Raw genomic sequence first — 16,134 nt, 5'->3', positions numbered from 1 at the left:
GGAGTCATTTCTGGGGTCCCAATATCTATGTCCATAGATAATATTGAAGAAAATGTGAAGGGAGGCATAGTGATAGAGGCCAAAAGGTTGATCAGTAGGAAAGAGGGTCAAATACAGGCTCCCGAGTGGCGCAGCAGTCTAAGGCACTGCATCTCAGTGCTAGAGGCGTCACTACAGACACCCTGGTTCGAATCCAGGCTGTATAACAACCGGCTGTGTTTGGGAGTCCCATAGGGCGGTGCACAATTGGCCCAGCGCCGTCCGGGTTTGGCTGGTGTAGACCGRCATTGTAAATAACAATTTGTTCTTAACTGACTTGCCTTGTTAAATAAGTAAACGCTTATCGATGTGCTGCTGAGGTTTAAGAAGGTTTTGCCTGGAAAAGTACAGATAGGATTCCTTAGTTTCAGTATCAGAGAATTTGTCCCATCCCCATTGCGGTGTTTTAAATGCCAAAGAATAGGCCATGTAGCTGCTCAGTGGAAAGGAAAGAAAGGATGTGTGGAGGGGAACATGATTACGGGGACTGTGGAAGCAATGTGAAGGTTAAGTGTTGTAATTGTGGGGGGGYACGTAGTGCAGCATTTGGTGGATGCCAGGTACAGAGAGAGTATAGAATGGCCCTGAGATATAGAAACAATGATGTATCATACGCAGAGGCTGTAAGACAGATTGGTGTAACTACTACTACTATGGCTGCTCCTGTAGTAAGTGGATTCTGTCAGACTGATGGAGCTACTATGGCTGCTCCTGTAGTAAGTGGATCTACTGTCAGACTGATGGAGCTACTATGGCTGCTCCTGTAGTAAGTGGATCTACTGTTAGACTGATGGAGCTACTAATGGCTGCTCCTGTAATAAGTGGATCTACTGTCAGACTGATGGAGCTACTATGGCTGCTCCTGTAGTAAGTGGATCTACTGTCAGACTGATGGAGCTACTATGGCTGCTCCTGTAGTAAGTGGATCTACTGTCAGACTGATGGAGCTACTATGGCTGCTCCTGTGTAAGTGGGTCTCCTGTCAGACTGGTGGAGCTACTATGGCTGCTCCTGTAGTAAGTGGATCTACTGTCAGACTGATGGAGCTACTATGGCTGCTCCTGTAGTAAGTGGATCTACTGTCAGACTGATGGAGCTACTATGGCTGCTCCTGTAGTAAGTGGATCTACTGTTAGACTGATGGAGCTACTATGGCTGCTCCTGTAGTAAGTGGATCTACTGTCAGACTGATGGAGCTACTATGGCTGCTCCTGTAGTAAGTGGATCTACTGTCAGACTGATGGAGCTACTATGGCTGCTCCTGTAGTAAGTGGATCTACTGTCAGACTGATGGAGCTACTATGGCTGCTCCTGTAGTAAGTGGTCTACTGTCAGACTGGTGGAGCTACTATGGCTGCTCCTGTAGTAAGTGGATCTACTGTCAGACTGATGGAGCTACTTGGCTGCTCCTGTAGTAAGTGGATCTACTGTCAGACTGATGGAGCTACTATGGCTGCTCCTGTAGTAAGTGGATCTACTGTTAGACTGATGGAGCTACTATGGCTGCTCCTGTAGTAAGTGGATCTACTGTCAGACTGATGGAGCTACTATGGCTGCTCCTGTAGTAAGTGGATCTACTGTCAGACTGATGGAGCTACTATGGCTGCTCCTGTAGTAAGTGGATTACTGTCAGACTGATGGAGCTACTATGGCTGCTCCTGTAGTAAGTGGGTCTACTGTCAGACTGGTGGAGCTACTATGGCTGCTCCTGTAGTAAGTGGATCTACTGTCAGACTGATGGAGCTCTATGGCTGCTCCTGTAGTAAGTGGATCTACTGTCAGACTGATGGAGCTACTATGGCTGCTCCTGTAGTAAGTGGATCTACTGTCAGACTGATGGAGCTACTATGGCTGCTCCTGTAGTAAGTGGATCTACTGTCAGACTGATGGAGCTACTATGGCTGCTCCTGTAGTAAGTGGGTCTACTGTCAGACTGGTGGAGCTACTATGGCTGCTCCTGTAGTAAGTGGATCTACTGTCAGACTGATGGAGCTACTATGGCTGCTCCTGTAGTAAGTGGATCTACTGTCAGACTGATGGAGCTACTATGGCTGCTCCTGTAGTAAGTGGATCTACTGTCAGACTGATGGAGCTACTATGGCTGCTCCTGTAGTAAGTGGATCTACTGTCAGACTGATGGAGCTACTATGGCTGCTCCTGTAGTAAGTGGATCTACTGTCAGACTATGGGAGCTACTATGGCTGCTCCTGTAGTAAGTGGATCTACTGTCAGACTGATGGAGTGACTATGGCTGCTCCTGTAGTAAGTGGATTTACTGTGTTTGTTAGCAGTTAGTAGAAATGTATTTATGTATTTGTTATTTATATATTTTTCTTGGTAGTACAGAATGTGACAAACCATGATTGATCGCACACTCTAGCACAGCAGGTGGCAGCATGAACCTTAAATGTTTGTACGCGGACCGCCATTAAACCAAAGGAGAAGAAGAAGAAGCCCATTGTTTGGTTAAGTGGTGTTGCTATAGCGCTCATGTGATTGCAGAGTTTGCAAACAAAATGGCCAATGGATTGATGCAAATAATCATGATATCATTCTGCTAGGTAAGCATAGGCTACTTTGTAGTTAACATTTAATTGAGAAGGTCTTTGGGAAAGTCTTCCCACTGTGCACACTGGTTGAATCAACGTTGTTTCCATGTCATTTCAGTGAAATTGCATTGAACCAATGTGGAATAGATGTTGAATTATCATCATCACTAACTGCTACACAAAGTGTAGACTAGCGCGCACTGCACATATACACACAGACAGGGGCATTCCTGTGCCTTTTCAGATTGTTGCATGACAATACAAATCACTGATGCATTTTGTTCATGTCTTATGATTCACTTGGTCAAATTAATGCTTTTTCTAATAAGTTAAATAGATGTAGTTAATTTCCTAGAAAGTATTTTTTTTTWWTTWTTTTTTATTATTGAATTCCATTTTAATTTCTGGATTCTGTGATTCCGTACACATTCTCCACAACATGGATTTCATAGAGCCCTACGTGTAGTAATGCTGAGGCCAAACTGCCAGCACAGCCCATCTTAGTTTGGATGACTCTTGGAGCAGGTAAACAGTTTGTCTGTGTTGGGTAGTTCYGTGTGTGTACATTAAACTCAGCTCACAGCCTATACACATGGCATGTACTGTATATGGCTGAGGAAAAAGTTTTATGTTAGTTTACCTAAGCTTTTTAGGGCTAGGCGTCCCGCTAGCGGGACAACTTCCGATGACTCTGGACGGCGCGCAATTCAAATAAATAATCATAACAATTTTGGATATTAAACATTTAGGTACATACAAGTGTCTCATATCGGTTGAAAACTTAAATTCTTGTTAATCTAACTGCACTGTCCGATTTACAGTAGCCATTACAGCGAAAGCATGTCATGCGATTTTTCCACCGGCACAAGTTTCATAAATTCACAAATAGTGATTAAATATTTACTTACTTTTTGAAAATCTTCATCTGATTTGTCATCCAAAGGGTCCCAGCTATAACATGTAGTGTCGTTTTGTTAGATAAAATCCTTCTTTATATCCCAAAAAGTCAGTTTAGTTGGCGAGATAGGAATCCGAAAATCTACCCCTAAACTTTGTTTCAACAAGTCAAAATCTGTTTCTATTGACACCTCAGATACCCTAAAATGTAATCAAACTATAATATTTCATAAGGAAAGAAGTATGTTCAATAGGAAACCGATTTTAGCAGGTGCGTCTTGACTTCATCCCGCACCCAAACACAAATTTCCAAGACTGTGTTCCTGTACTAAAACTCATTATTCTTATTCATTTTGGAAGTTAAAAGCCTGAAACCTTGAACATAGACTGCTGACACCCTGTGAAAGCCATAGGAATTGCATCCTGGGAGCGAGAATTCAGTATGCCCCTATAGTTTCCATTGTAAGAGCATGGGCTCTGGTTTTTCTTTGGATTTTCTCCTACCATATCTATTGTGTTATAGTGTCCTACATTTTTTAAACATTTCTACAACCTTCAAAGTATTTTCTTTCCAATGGTACCAATTATATGCATATCCTGGCTTCAGGGCCTGAGCAACAGGCAGTTTACTTTGGGCACGTCAGTCAGGCGGAAATTGAGAAAAAAAGGACCCCAACCCTAACAGTTACCCTGTGGTGATGTACACGAGTTCACTACAACAACAGAAAGCAGTAGTTCCTCAATCACGGCTTACTCTTTTGGGGTCATTGTCAAGTGGCTGGGTCAAAGCTAGAGACATGTGTTTTGTTTATTCAGTCGGTAACAGTAAAAAAAACAAAGCTTTCTGTGGTTCAGAGAATACAAAGAGGCTTTCCCAACTCCAGTCCTCGAGGAGAAGGAGACATTTTTGTTGTTGCCCCCAACAAACAGACCTGATTCAACTCATTGAGGGCTTGGTGATTAGCTGACAAGTTGAACGAGGTTTGCTTATCCGAGGCTACAACAAAAATGTGTGCTGTTGGGGGTACTGCAGGACTGGAGTTGGGAAACACTGCCCTAAAGGATCAACAAAACAACAAGACATTTCATTTCTCTTGACCCTGTTGACTCACAGACGGTATAATTCACATCCGCTTTTTAGTGAAGCCTTCATTTTTAAAGCTGTGTGTGTTGCCGAACTTTCATATTACTCAAACTCTGGGATAAACACCATGCAGCGTTCCTTCCATAGGGAGGGCAGTTTGAACTGGCAACCTAACTGACCACTTGACTGACTTTCTAAATGAAAGACATTGCTTGATTCTTGACCCGTCACCTCTCTGATTTCCTCTGTCCTCTGATCGAGACAAATTTAAATGTGCAGCTGGCTTCCAATCGCTAACTGTCTAGGGACACCACCTGCCCCAGCTGAGTCCCCGTGACACACTTCAGCCACACTGTCTGGGCCCCGTGAGTAATGACGTCTATGACACACACACACGCACACCGCACCGCACACACGCACGCACACGCACACGCGCGCGCGCGCGCACACACACACTCACACACACGCACACACACACACACACACACACACACACACGCTCACACACACACACACACACACACACACACACACACACACACACACACACACACACACACACACACACACACACACACACACACACACACACACACACACACACACCCTGTTACAGGCTGTTTACACAGAGTGAGGCATAACATAAGGCAGTAACAGAGGGGCAAAACAGACCATACACACACACACATACACACACACACAGAGAAGCAAGACAAACAACATGTCACAATGTGTGGACAAGGGTCGCCACATATGACCTCATTTTCGAAATCCCAGCGTGGTCAATTCCACCTATCATGTAGAGTTGAGGGTTTGATAGAATGCACACCCAATGTCACCTCAGTGATCAATCTTATGGTGAAGTGAACAGTATGGAATGATTGTAAAAGCTTGCAAAAAAGGTAATATTCATACATTGGTAATAGGGAATATGTGGCATCTTCCCTCTGGTGTAGGCAACACATATACATCAGGGAAAAGGAAAGTGAGAGAACTGGGGTATCCTTCTTGTGAAATGACACTGACCAATGTCCACCTTGTAAATCAACATGACTGAATGGTTTATTTTTTTCTAAAACATTTTTACAGACTCAATATTTCATGTTTGTATTATCACAACGTTCAGCAGATTGTCCTAAGAAACAAATAGCACTCGTAAGAATCCGTTGTAAGGGTAAAAAATGCATTTGAAATCATATTTCAGAAAATAAAATAGATATTGCTCTGTGTCAGCGTTGTTAACATGTTCCATCCCCTTTGGCCGAATTTCAAACAATCTACAAACATTGCATTTTGGTTGTTCTTCAGTCATGACTAATCTMCCATAACATTAGAATTGAGCTCAACCTAATAAGGGGCGTCCTACAGGCCCATAAGAAAGAGAGGAGGGGGAAAGGGGCTATCCCTGTGCCTGCTACCACAGGCCTTGAGCATTGTAAATCCCTTGTCAAATTCTTAACGAGGCAATCTAATAGCCGCATCACGCTATGAGGGGCATATTTATGAGTGCTGCACTCCCCATATACCATCATGGGTCGAGACTCACAGTCCAGGACCACCGTCCAGGTCCACCCACTCAAGGTTTTACCACGCTAGGGATTCCCACAACATATTAGCGCTGTGGTGGTACCCCCAAAGTGAAATCTTCCCCACTGAAGTAATCAGATTGGAACTTGCTAATTGAGAAAATGTGTACTCCCAAGTTGTGGATATTACATTGAATACACATCAAGTACATACTGTAAGTGCCCTGATGATGTAACAACGGATAACCTGGTGTGTACCAATCATTCCCTACCTTAATGGGAGGTGACAACTACCACTTAATTTCTCTGGGGATACTTGACATGTATTGTAGGCTAAGTATCCTCAGTCTGTTCCTCTTTTAGTCAAAACATCTGAGCTTTTACCATTTGTGATGCCCTTTAAGCTCAATTTGAGGTTAATTGAATCCCTTTCTTTCATAAATGGAAAGTTTAAGATGTAACATTTCAGAATCAAGTTCCTCTGCAGTTCTCTCATGTCTCAATCTGGTTGAAAAACAAAAGATCCCTAGAAAGGCTAAATAAAATTGTGTTTTTCTACATACAGTTGAAGTCGGGAGTTTACATACACTTAGGTTGGAGACATTTAAACTCGTTTTCAACCACTCCACCCATTTCTTGTTAACAAACTATAGTTTTGGCAAGTTGGTTAAGACATCTACATTGTGTGCATGACACAAGTAATTTTTCCAACAATTGTTTACAGACAGATATATAATTCACTGTATCACAATTCCAGTGGGTCAGAAGTTTACATACACTAAGTTGACTGTGCCTTGAAACAGCTTGGAAAATTCCAGAAAATTATGTCATGGCTTTAGAAGCTTCTGATAGGCTAATTGACATCATTTGAGTCAATTGGAGGTGTACCTGTGGATGTATTTCAAGGCCTACCTTCAAACTCAGTGCCTCTTTGCTTGAAAATCAAAAGAAATAAGCCAAGACCTCAGAAAAAAAATTGGAGACCTCCACAAGTCTGGTTCATCCTTGGGAGCAATTTCCAAATGCCTGAAGGTACCACATTCATCTGCACAAACAAGAGTACGCAAGTATAAACACCATGGGACCACGCAGCCGTCATACCGTCAACCTCGCCGTCGTATCATGTGTGCTAGAGATGAATGTACTTTGGTGTGAAAAGTGAAAGTCAATCCCAGAACAACAGCAAAGGACCTTGTGAAGATGCTGGAGGAAACAGGTACAAAAGTATCTATATCCACAGTAAAACAACTACGGTTTGCAACTGCACATGGGGACAAAGATCGTACTTTTTGGAGAAATGTCCTCTGGTCTGATTAAACAAAAATATAACTGTTTGGCCATAATGACCATCGTTATGTTTGGAGGGAAAAGGTGGAGGCTTGCAAGCCGAAGAACACCATCCCAACCGTGAAGCACGGAGGTGGCAGCATCATGTTGTGGGGGTGCTTTGCTGCCGTAGGGACTGGTGCACTTCACAAAATAGATGGCATCATGAGGCAGGAAAATTATGTGGATATATTGAAGCAACATCTCAAGACATCAGTCAGGAAGTTAAAGCTTGGTCGCCAATGGGTCTTCCAAATGGACAATGACCCCGAGCATACTTCCAAATTTGTGGAAAAATGGCTTAAGGACAACAAATTCAAGTTATTGGAGTTGCCATCACAAAGCCCTGACCTCAATCCCATAGAAAGTTTGTGGGTACAAAAAGTACCTAAAGACTCTCAGACCAAGAAACAAGATTTTATGGTCTGATGAAACCAAGATTGAACTATTTTACCTGAATGCCAAGCGTCACATCTGGAGGAATCTTGGCACCATCCCTACGGTGAATAATGGTGGTGGCAGCATCATGCTGTGGGGATGTTTTTCAGCGGCAGGGACTAGGAGACTAGTCAGGATTGAGGGAAAAATTGACAGAGCAAAGTACAGAGAGATCCTTGATGAAAACCTGCTCCAGAGCGCTCAGGACCTCAGACTGGGGCGAAGGTTCACCTTCCAACAGGACAACCACCCTAAGCACACAGCCAAGCCAACGCAGGAGTGGCTTTGGGACAAGTCTCAATGTCCTTGAGTGGCCCAGCCAGAGCCTGGACTTGCACCCAATCGAACATCTCTGGAGAGACCTGAAAATAGCTGTGCAGCAACGCTCCCCATCCAACCTGACAGAGCTTGAGAGGATCTGCAGAGAAGAATGAGAGAAACTCCCCAAATACAGGTGTGCCAAGCTTGTAACATCATAGCTAAGAAGACTCAAGGCTGTAATTAATTCCAAAGGTGCTTCAACATAGTACTGAGTGAAAGGTCTAAATACTTATGTAAATGTGATATTTCAGTTTTATTCATATATTTTATTGCTTTGTCYTTATGGGGTATTGTGTGTAGAATAATAAGAGGGAAAAAACAATTTAATCCATTTTAGATTAAGGCTGTATTGTGACCAAAATGTGGAAAAGTCAAGGGGTTTGAATACTTTTAGCACGCTAAAAACACAGAGCCTAATGTTAGCTAGCTAGCTGCTAGGAGGATGTCATGTCATGCCATTGGAGGAGTGTGTGAGTGACTTTTTCCCCTCCTATCGTTTTTCGGTGGCTATACACAGCTAGAGATGCAGCTGTCATTTGGTTAGCTAGTAAGAACTTTAACAACTGTTATCCAGTTAGCATATCCCTTGGATTCGCAAATTCCCAGTCGCTATATTCTTAGATTTCAGAGCACAGAACTGCTGAATTTACTAATGTGCAACAGCCGCTGAATATGACCGGCACCAGTAAACACAGGCAAAAAAAAGTAATAGTTTGTCAAGAACTCTCTAGACAACATGTAAACAGCCTAACCAGCTCTGCTATGGCGAGGAAAATGGTCAGAGTGAGGTGTTCTCTCGMTTGTGTCTTGAAGTAGCTAGCTAGCAAGCTAGCCAACTTTAGCCAGTTAGCTTCGGTGCTTGGTTGGGACAAGCATGCATTGGCAGGCAAGCTGCAGAAGGACGAGGAGGCTACAATTCCCCATTGTTTATCAGTGCGATTTTGATGGCCAACTAGCTGAAAAAGTTTGAGAGGGTTTATCTAATGTTCCTTCATTAGATTTTACCTCATCTCGCTCTGGCTAGCATTAGTTGTTGATCTTGTTGTTGTTGATGTGTATTTACATATTTGCAGAAATCCATTCAGGTGCATTTTGTGGATTTTGTCGAATGCGTTCAAATTATCGTAACTCGCGCTGTTGAAACTGCCTGTAAACACACAGTCCAGTTCAACTTGCGTGATGGCAGGCCTGTGTGGCAAATCGCATGTTTCTATAAAGGCCTACTGGAGCTCTGATTAGCTATAGTGCACCGGTCTGTGTAGACTCCAGCCCTGGACAAGACAGATGTTTTTATTCCGTTTTATTTACTGCAGTGTATTTTAAATTGTCCAAACGCAAGGCCGCTTTCCCACTCCATATTACTATAGAATTTTCACAAATGCCTTATTAGGTAATTCCCAAACATTCTAAGAATGTATGAAAACATGAAAATAGCCATATCTATTTTTAAAAAGTGTCATTCTTCCTGGGGGTGTATATGAACCGATTTTTGTAACATTTCATGTTGCTAATATGCTGTCAGATGGCTAACAGCAAGCGCGCTGCAATAGAAAACACAGTTCCACTCACCAGATGATGATCATTTGAAACTTAATGTCTTGTTGAAAGTTCATTTTGATAACACCTGCTGCAAACTAGCCAACAACAATGGGGTATTCTTCAGCATTAACCCTTTCCTTTCCAACAAAGTCTGAAGACATTAAATCAGAACATCATTGAAAATATCATTATCATTATTATTTTATAAATCCTTAGCCCTTCTCTGAAGGCGTAGAAGGTCCATTGTTCCCCACTGTGTTTGGGTTAGTAATAATTTGTAGAATGGCTCTATTTTCCCTCAGCATTCATTTTTTTACTGTTCTGAATGTCTAAAGAATCCATATTTTGTTCTGAAATATGAACACAGAAATACTTTGAACTCTTATTATGGTGGTGATTTGACAAAATGACAATCATGGTCTTGAATTGGGCACACATTTTTCTTGTCTCAGTTTTTACTTGGTCTCGGACCCTTTGTCCCACTCCCGGTCTCGGTCTTGACTCTGACTGGATTTGCTCCGGTCTTGAATCGGTTCTTGCTTGAGATGGTCTCGAACACAACACTGCATTTTACTGCTCAAGATGAACTATAATACAAACACAGACAGTATAGTATGTGTGGCTTTTAAAAATGAGAAATGGCGCTAGGGGAGACACTTGACTAAAACAGGATCATGACTCAGCCTTTTAGCGTTTTCAGACATTCCTGAGTTCTCGTGGCAGTCTGAGAAGTAGGACAAGCACCTGACGTAAGGATAAGTCATCTCCAAAACATTGCCAGCTGGGGAGGAATAGCAGAGACATTGGGACTCGGGAATGAGGGAAGGGTAAGAGGAGGGGTGTCAAACTACTGCCAGATAAGATTTCCTATTCAAACTGCCAAGTATACAGTTCAATTTAATGTATACTGAACAAAAATATAAATGCAACATAAGATTTTGCTGAGTTACAGTTCATATAAAGAAATCAGTAAATTGAAATAAATTCATTAGGCCCTAATCTATGGATTTCACATGACTTGGCAGGGGCGCAGCCATGGTTGGGCCACAAAAGGGCTAACAGGGATGTAGACAAAGGTGCACAAAATTGAGAAATAAAAAGCTTTTTGTACATATGGAACATTTCTGGGATCTTTTATTTCAGCTCATGAAACATGGTGCACTTTACATGTTGCATTTATATTTTTGCTCAGTTTAGTTTGCTTTACAAAATAATTTGTAGCGTACATGTCATTCAAGATTCTAAACTGAAAGACACTGAGTGATTAACTAAAATGACTTGAGTGAACTTGGTTCCCCTCCGCCCTTGCGATACACTGCCGTATTTTCCCCACGTGGACTACAGAGTGGCAGGGCAGCTTGTGTTCATGCGTTTGCCCATAAAAGCCTGCACAGACTACAATTTTAGCCGTCTTATGACACGATTTTGCCGTCCGAGACAAAATTACCAGTGTAGCCAAATTCTTATGTCATAAATGATTGTCGGATGTCTTGGCTTGTTCAGTGTGACAGGAGCCCTACAAATACCCATACTTGCATCCTAAATAGTAGGCCGTTTGAGAATACTAAAAAAGTTTAATAGTATGCAACATTTTGAAAATCAAGTATACTTTAAATGCCCGGATGCCATACTCATTTAGGCTTTGACAACAGCTGATCATTAGATATGGGGATGTGCTACCGATACCAACCAGTAGCGGGAAATAACGTAATCACGCTTGTTGCATTCTCAGCATGCCAAAATAATGTTTTATAGTATGTGATTTTTTTTAAACCTTGGGTTTAAATGCCAGGATGTTACACTCATTTCAGCTCTTCATCTAGTAGAATTCGATGCACACTTTTGCACAATGCATTGGAAGAGGTGGGCTGAGTGACTAGTTCAAGTAGCCAAACAAAACCAGGCTACTTATTTGGGAAGATGCTGAATAGCAAAGCTTCTGCGGTGGTGTTCAAATGTAGGCTAATGTAGTTTTTGTTCTCCTTAAAATGACCACTAGTATTGCATCGTTGGCTACATCTTTACCCAAAGTGGATCTCTGTTTTGTCATTGAAGTGTTTTTTTGTTCTCGTGGCCTTCATCAGCACAGGGGAGCTGAATGTGGCTGTATTATTGATGTCAAGTTAATCAGACCTTTTGATTTGAACTTATGGATTGGTTTAGTTTTGCATGCTAGACTACCTATTTCATTTAAGGAGCAAGCCTTAGCTGTCATTCCGATCTTGTTCCCAATGATCGGTGCTTTAGTTTTGTTGGCGTTCATCAATCTGAATTTGCTTTGCACCCAACTCTACACGTTTTTCTGCGCAATACCCTTTTGAGTTGAACAGTTGGTGTGTACTAGGCTGTACTAGAAACCAAAGTATACAGCACTTCGGTTTCTCTAAATATGAATTCAAACAATGAATGTATTCAGTCCTTTTTAAATAGGATAGACAGGCAATATGCACTACAGTATAGGTAGAATGTGATAGGAATACTGAGTAGGCCTATAACTGCATTTCTATTCAGTTTAGATTCATCAAATTAGCTACGGCTAGTAAATGTGATGCAGGTCTGTTGAATTTGTCATACTTTTTACCAAATGGTACGTGCTAAAAAGTATGCGACGATGAATACATAGTATGCAGTACGCTCTTACGGGTATCAGACACGGCAAGGGTCTTGGTTTGTCAACTAATTACCACTACGTGTGGTCATAGGCTCCGACAATGTTCTGACAGTTAGAAATGTTGAGCCTTTATTGTATAATGTGGCTGGTGTTACAAGATGATCCCTGTGACTGACCAATAGGAACACAGCCGGAAATGACACCATGCTGGTTTCTCAAACCAACAGATTGTTCTTTGATGCCATGCTTGAGACGCCCAGTTGACATAGCCAGCCTACGTCGTTTGACATAACATCGAAAGCAAAAAAAAAAAAAAAAAAAAAGTACAAGCTGGCCAGGGCCCGGTTTCCCAAAAGCACTGGAAGTTATAATTGAGAACGCTTGTTATTGAGAACAGTTAAGTGCATTGTTAGATCTTTTTTGCCCTTCCTCGTAATTTTGTACACGATCTCCGCTAAACATGTGTCTGACCGCCGATAACTTCAGAACAAAATTGACTACAAATACAAAAAGGTTGTCAATGTCTTTACAATTGTTACAAAACAAGCAAAGGATAAAAGTATGCCTCAAGTGAAAACCGAGATTACTGCATAAAGTAAGCTACAAGCCCATTTCAAAATCAATTAAGATGCATGTTACGGCGGCTGTTGTAGAAACAATGCATCGGTAAAAACACTCGTAAGCCTATGTTCTATCGGGAAACCGGGCGGTCAGTTTGATATGTAATGATCATTAAAGATACTGATGTACAGTGTGGGAAGGCTTTAAGCACATCATGCACATGGCTGTGTGCAGTAAACCTAAGCAGACATGTACAGTGAAATGGAGCTTTGACCTTAAAATTAAAGGGTTGGCAAAAGGCCAGCTAGCATGAGGTTGCTAGGACTTGTGTGAAAGTGTGGTCAGAGTAAACAGGCAAGCCATGCTCATGACTATCTAATGCAAATTAAGTTCTAATTTCAAGGTAAGACACGTGACACCAGTCATACGTGATTTATAAAAATGTATTTGTGAGATCAATACATTCGAGAATTATGTACAAAACATACAAAAGCATTAAGTTAAGGTAGACAACTGTGCAGAACCTTTCATCAATAAAAATAAAATACTTAAATAAGAAATTGATAACCCCTAGAAAGTTCAAGTGAGGCAGTGAAAGAAAATAATAATTCTGATTCCAGCCCAGGTGTCTGGCCGATACCTGTGATAACGAGTCATTTTTGCATTTGCATGCACCACCATACACAAGAAGTTACTTTAGGCATAAAAACATGGCATCCTTTCATTCATTAAACTTGCTGAGAGTTCCTCAGCTGCTCTAGTCTGCTTTTCAACTGTTCACTCTTTTTCCTCAACTGCTCTTTCAACAATAACAGTTTCTGCTCGTCCGTTTGCATACTGAAAATGCACTCTGTCGCCTTTTTGAGTATGACCACTTTGGCTGCCTTCTCATTGCTCGCTACGTCCGGGATCTCGTCCCGTAATGCGAAAAAGCTCAACTTGAGCTCGTTTCGCCTTTGCCTCTCCAGCACATTGTGAGTCCTACGTTTGTCATTATCCTCAGAGTCCGACGTTCTGGGACTCGAGCACTTGCGGTTGTTGCTGATATGCTTGAGTACTCTCCCACTGCTCTCAAACTTAATCCTCTTGACGGGCTGCTCGCTCCTCGTCGACGGGTGAGCGGCGTAGTTGTGTTGGTGGATGTTGACATGACACCGTTTCAGGACAAGGGGGCAGAGGTGTGAGCTGCTAGACATGTGCGAGTCTGACCTCCGTACAGACTTTCTCTTTTCCACTGTCACCACGTCAATCTCTTCTTCTTCCTCCTCCTCTTCCTCTTCTGTAAAAAAAAAAGCATTTATTATCCATGTGGACTATATCACCATATCCATTCGATGACTTTGGCTCCCTGCCCCTCAATGGTGGAGTTAGTTTTCATGGCCCAGTTCCCCAGGTGGGCGGAGTCTGCTAATTTTAGACCATTCCATTGGTCTTTAACTGAAATCTCCACCCACCCGGTAACATAAAACGAACTCCACCATTCTGCTGAGCATTGCTGCACAAGGTGGGTGCAATGGCCAACCCCCCCACCCTTGGAAATTGAGGGAGACAGCTCCTTAAGCAAAAACCAGTGACATGGCAAACCCCATGCCCCACTTAAAAGCAGTACTCGCATAGTAGTGTATTAATACAAATCACAAAACATGCATAAACCAGAATTGCGTTATCACAACATGAGTATTATCTTTCTGCAAACGATATGCAGTCCAGCTATGAATAATTTAATTACAGCATTAACATGTGGCGCTAATACACACCTGAATCGCTATCGCTGCTGCTACCACTGTTCGGTGGAGTATCCAAAGGCAAATCCATGGCACACGCTGTAGTCGTTTGTGTGGGTTTAGGGTTCTCGGCAACCGGGTAAGGGAACAACACCACAGAAGGGTCAATGCATTCCGATGCGGAGTTGTTCAGGTCTTGCAGGTAATTCAAGTTTGGATTCGTGCTGGTTACTGTGCTAGCTTCCCCGGCCGCACTAGAGTCCTTCCTCGCTTGCAGCGTTGCTAGTCTCTCGGACACTACTTTCTCCAGTTTAGCGGCAGCCGAGAAACTGCTCCACATACAGTCCCGGATAATGATAGATTTGAGAAAAGACTGGGAGTAGTCCGCGTCACAAATGAAACTATGGTTCACCACGTCATCCCCGAGAAATTCCGTGACCATCTCCAACTGGTCTGCAGTCGAAGGGAAGAGGCTTGACAGAGAGGGTCGCCGGCTGGGAGAAAGCGGCGGTGTCGGCAGCAGCTCGAATTTCTTCCATATATCCTCGTTTGGAGCAGGGGGTTGGAGTTGGCTGTGATAGAAATTATCCTCCTCAATGTCGAAGTAGAAGTAGGGCTGGACCGAGTCATAGTCGTAATCATAGTTTTTACTAGCCATATTTGAGTTCAGCGGCATTGCGACTGCCTGTAATAAAGTGGGAGAAAAGAAGTGAGTCATGTTAAGATCTGCGTCAGATTCCAGCACGTGAGAACCTTACCTATCAGTTCATTTAACAGCCCGTCTCGAGCCTCGGGTGTTGGGAAATAATCGAACAATTATTGTATTGCAAAATCCATACATTTAAATGGCAAAACCCATTCCAAGAGCTCAGCAAGAACTAACGTTGGTTAACTAGGAAGCTAATCCAATGCATGCCAAAGGAACAGCTGTCAGTTTTAAAATAAACACCCGGCATTTCATGAGTCGATTTCGCAGTTACAGTCCAGCTCGACACATTACAATTTACAGTGAGAAGCCATATTAGCCGAGAGTTAACTAGAGAAGTCTAGCATTTGACTAAGACGTCAAATTTCAATTTATTGACCAGTTCGAACAAGCTGTCAAAAACAACCATTAAACGGAATAAAGCATATTTTTACCGTAGCAGTGACACCACAAACAAAATACTTGTTAGTTGAGAAAACAAGCAGGCGAAATAAAACAGCCGAAGTGAAAGTGGGAGAAGTCGACACCGTTGTTGTAAAGTCCTTCGAGCCCAACGCTGTGTGTGTCTATAACACCCTGCTGACTGCAAGATTAACAACAGCTGCTCCCGCGGGTTTTAATACTACGGATTTTGTTTCTCACTCCGCCAAACCCCAGTGCTCTTTCCCGCCAAATGCACATTGCGTAGTAACATAAACACTAAATATGGGGATTATTTTGCACAATAGAAATTATCCCTCAACTTGATACAATTGGAGTATGTGTTTGATTTAATATAAGGGTGGAGACTTTTAGCCCAATGGCGCTGCTATT

General features: G+C 42.5%; 1 protein-coding gene across 1 annotated transcript; it reads right to left on the bottom strand.

Annotated features, from left to right (window-relative positions):
* Window positions 1-10,836: 10,836 nt before the first annotated feature.
* LOC111956764 (transcriptional regulator Myc) lies at window positions 10,837-15,926 on the bottom strand. Its single transcript, XM_023977348.2, has 3 exons — window positions 15,756-15,926; window positions 14,649-15,300; window positions 10,837-14,170 (listed from the first exon to the last, which is right to left on the bottom strand). The coding sequence occupies exons 2-3, from the start codon at window positions 15,289-15,291 to the stop codon at window positions 13,620-13,622; spliced, it is 1,194 nt and encodes a 397-aa protein (XP_023833116.1). The 5' UTR covers window positions 15,292-15,300; window positions 15,756-15,926; the 3' UTR covers window positions 10,837-13,619.
* Window positions 15,927-16,134: the final 208 nt, after the last annotated feature.

This window comes from Salvelinus sp. IW2-2015, linkage group LG32 (genome assembly GCF_002910315.2).
Source record: "Salvelinus sp. IW2-2015 linkage group LG32, ASM291031v2, whole genome shotgun sequence".
NCBI lineage: Eukaryota > Metazoa > Chordata > Actinopteri > Salmoniformes > Salmonidae > Salvelinus > Salvelinus sp. IW2-2015.
This window is presented reverse-complemented; position numbering and strand designations above follow the sequence as displayed.

What these genes read in the sequence shown, in the direction of transcription:
- LOC111956764 (XM_023977348.2), bottom strand. Translation starts at nt 15,291, where the DNA reads ATGCCGCTGAACTCAAATATGGCTAGTAAAAACTATGATTACGACTAT. An exon ending in CAGCAGCGATAGCGATTCAG is followed by an intron (nt 14,171 to 14,648) that starts GTGTGTATTAGC and finishes TTTTTTTTACAG; the next exon opens with AAGAGGAAGAGGAGGAGGAA.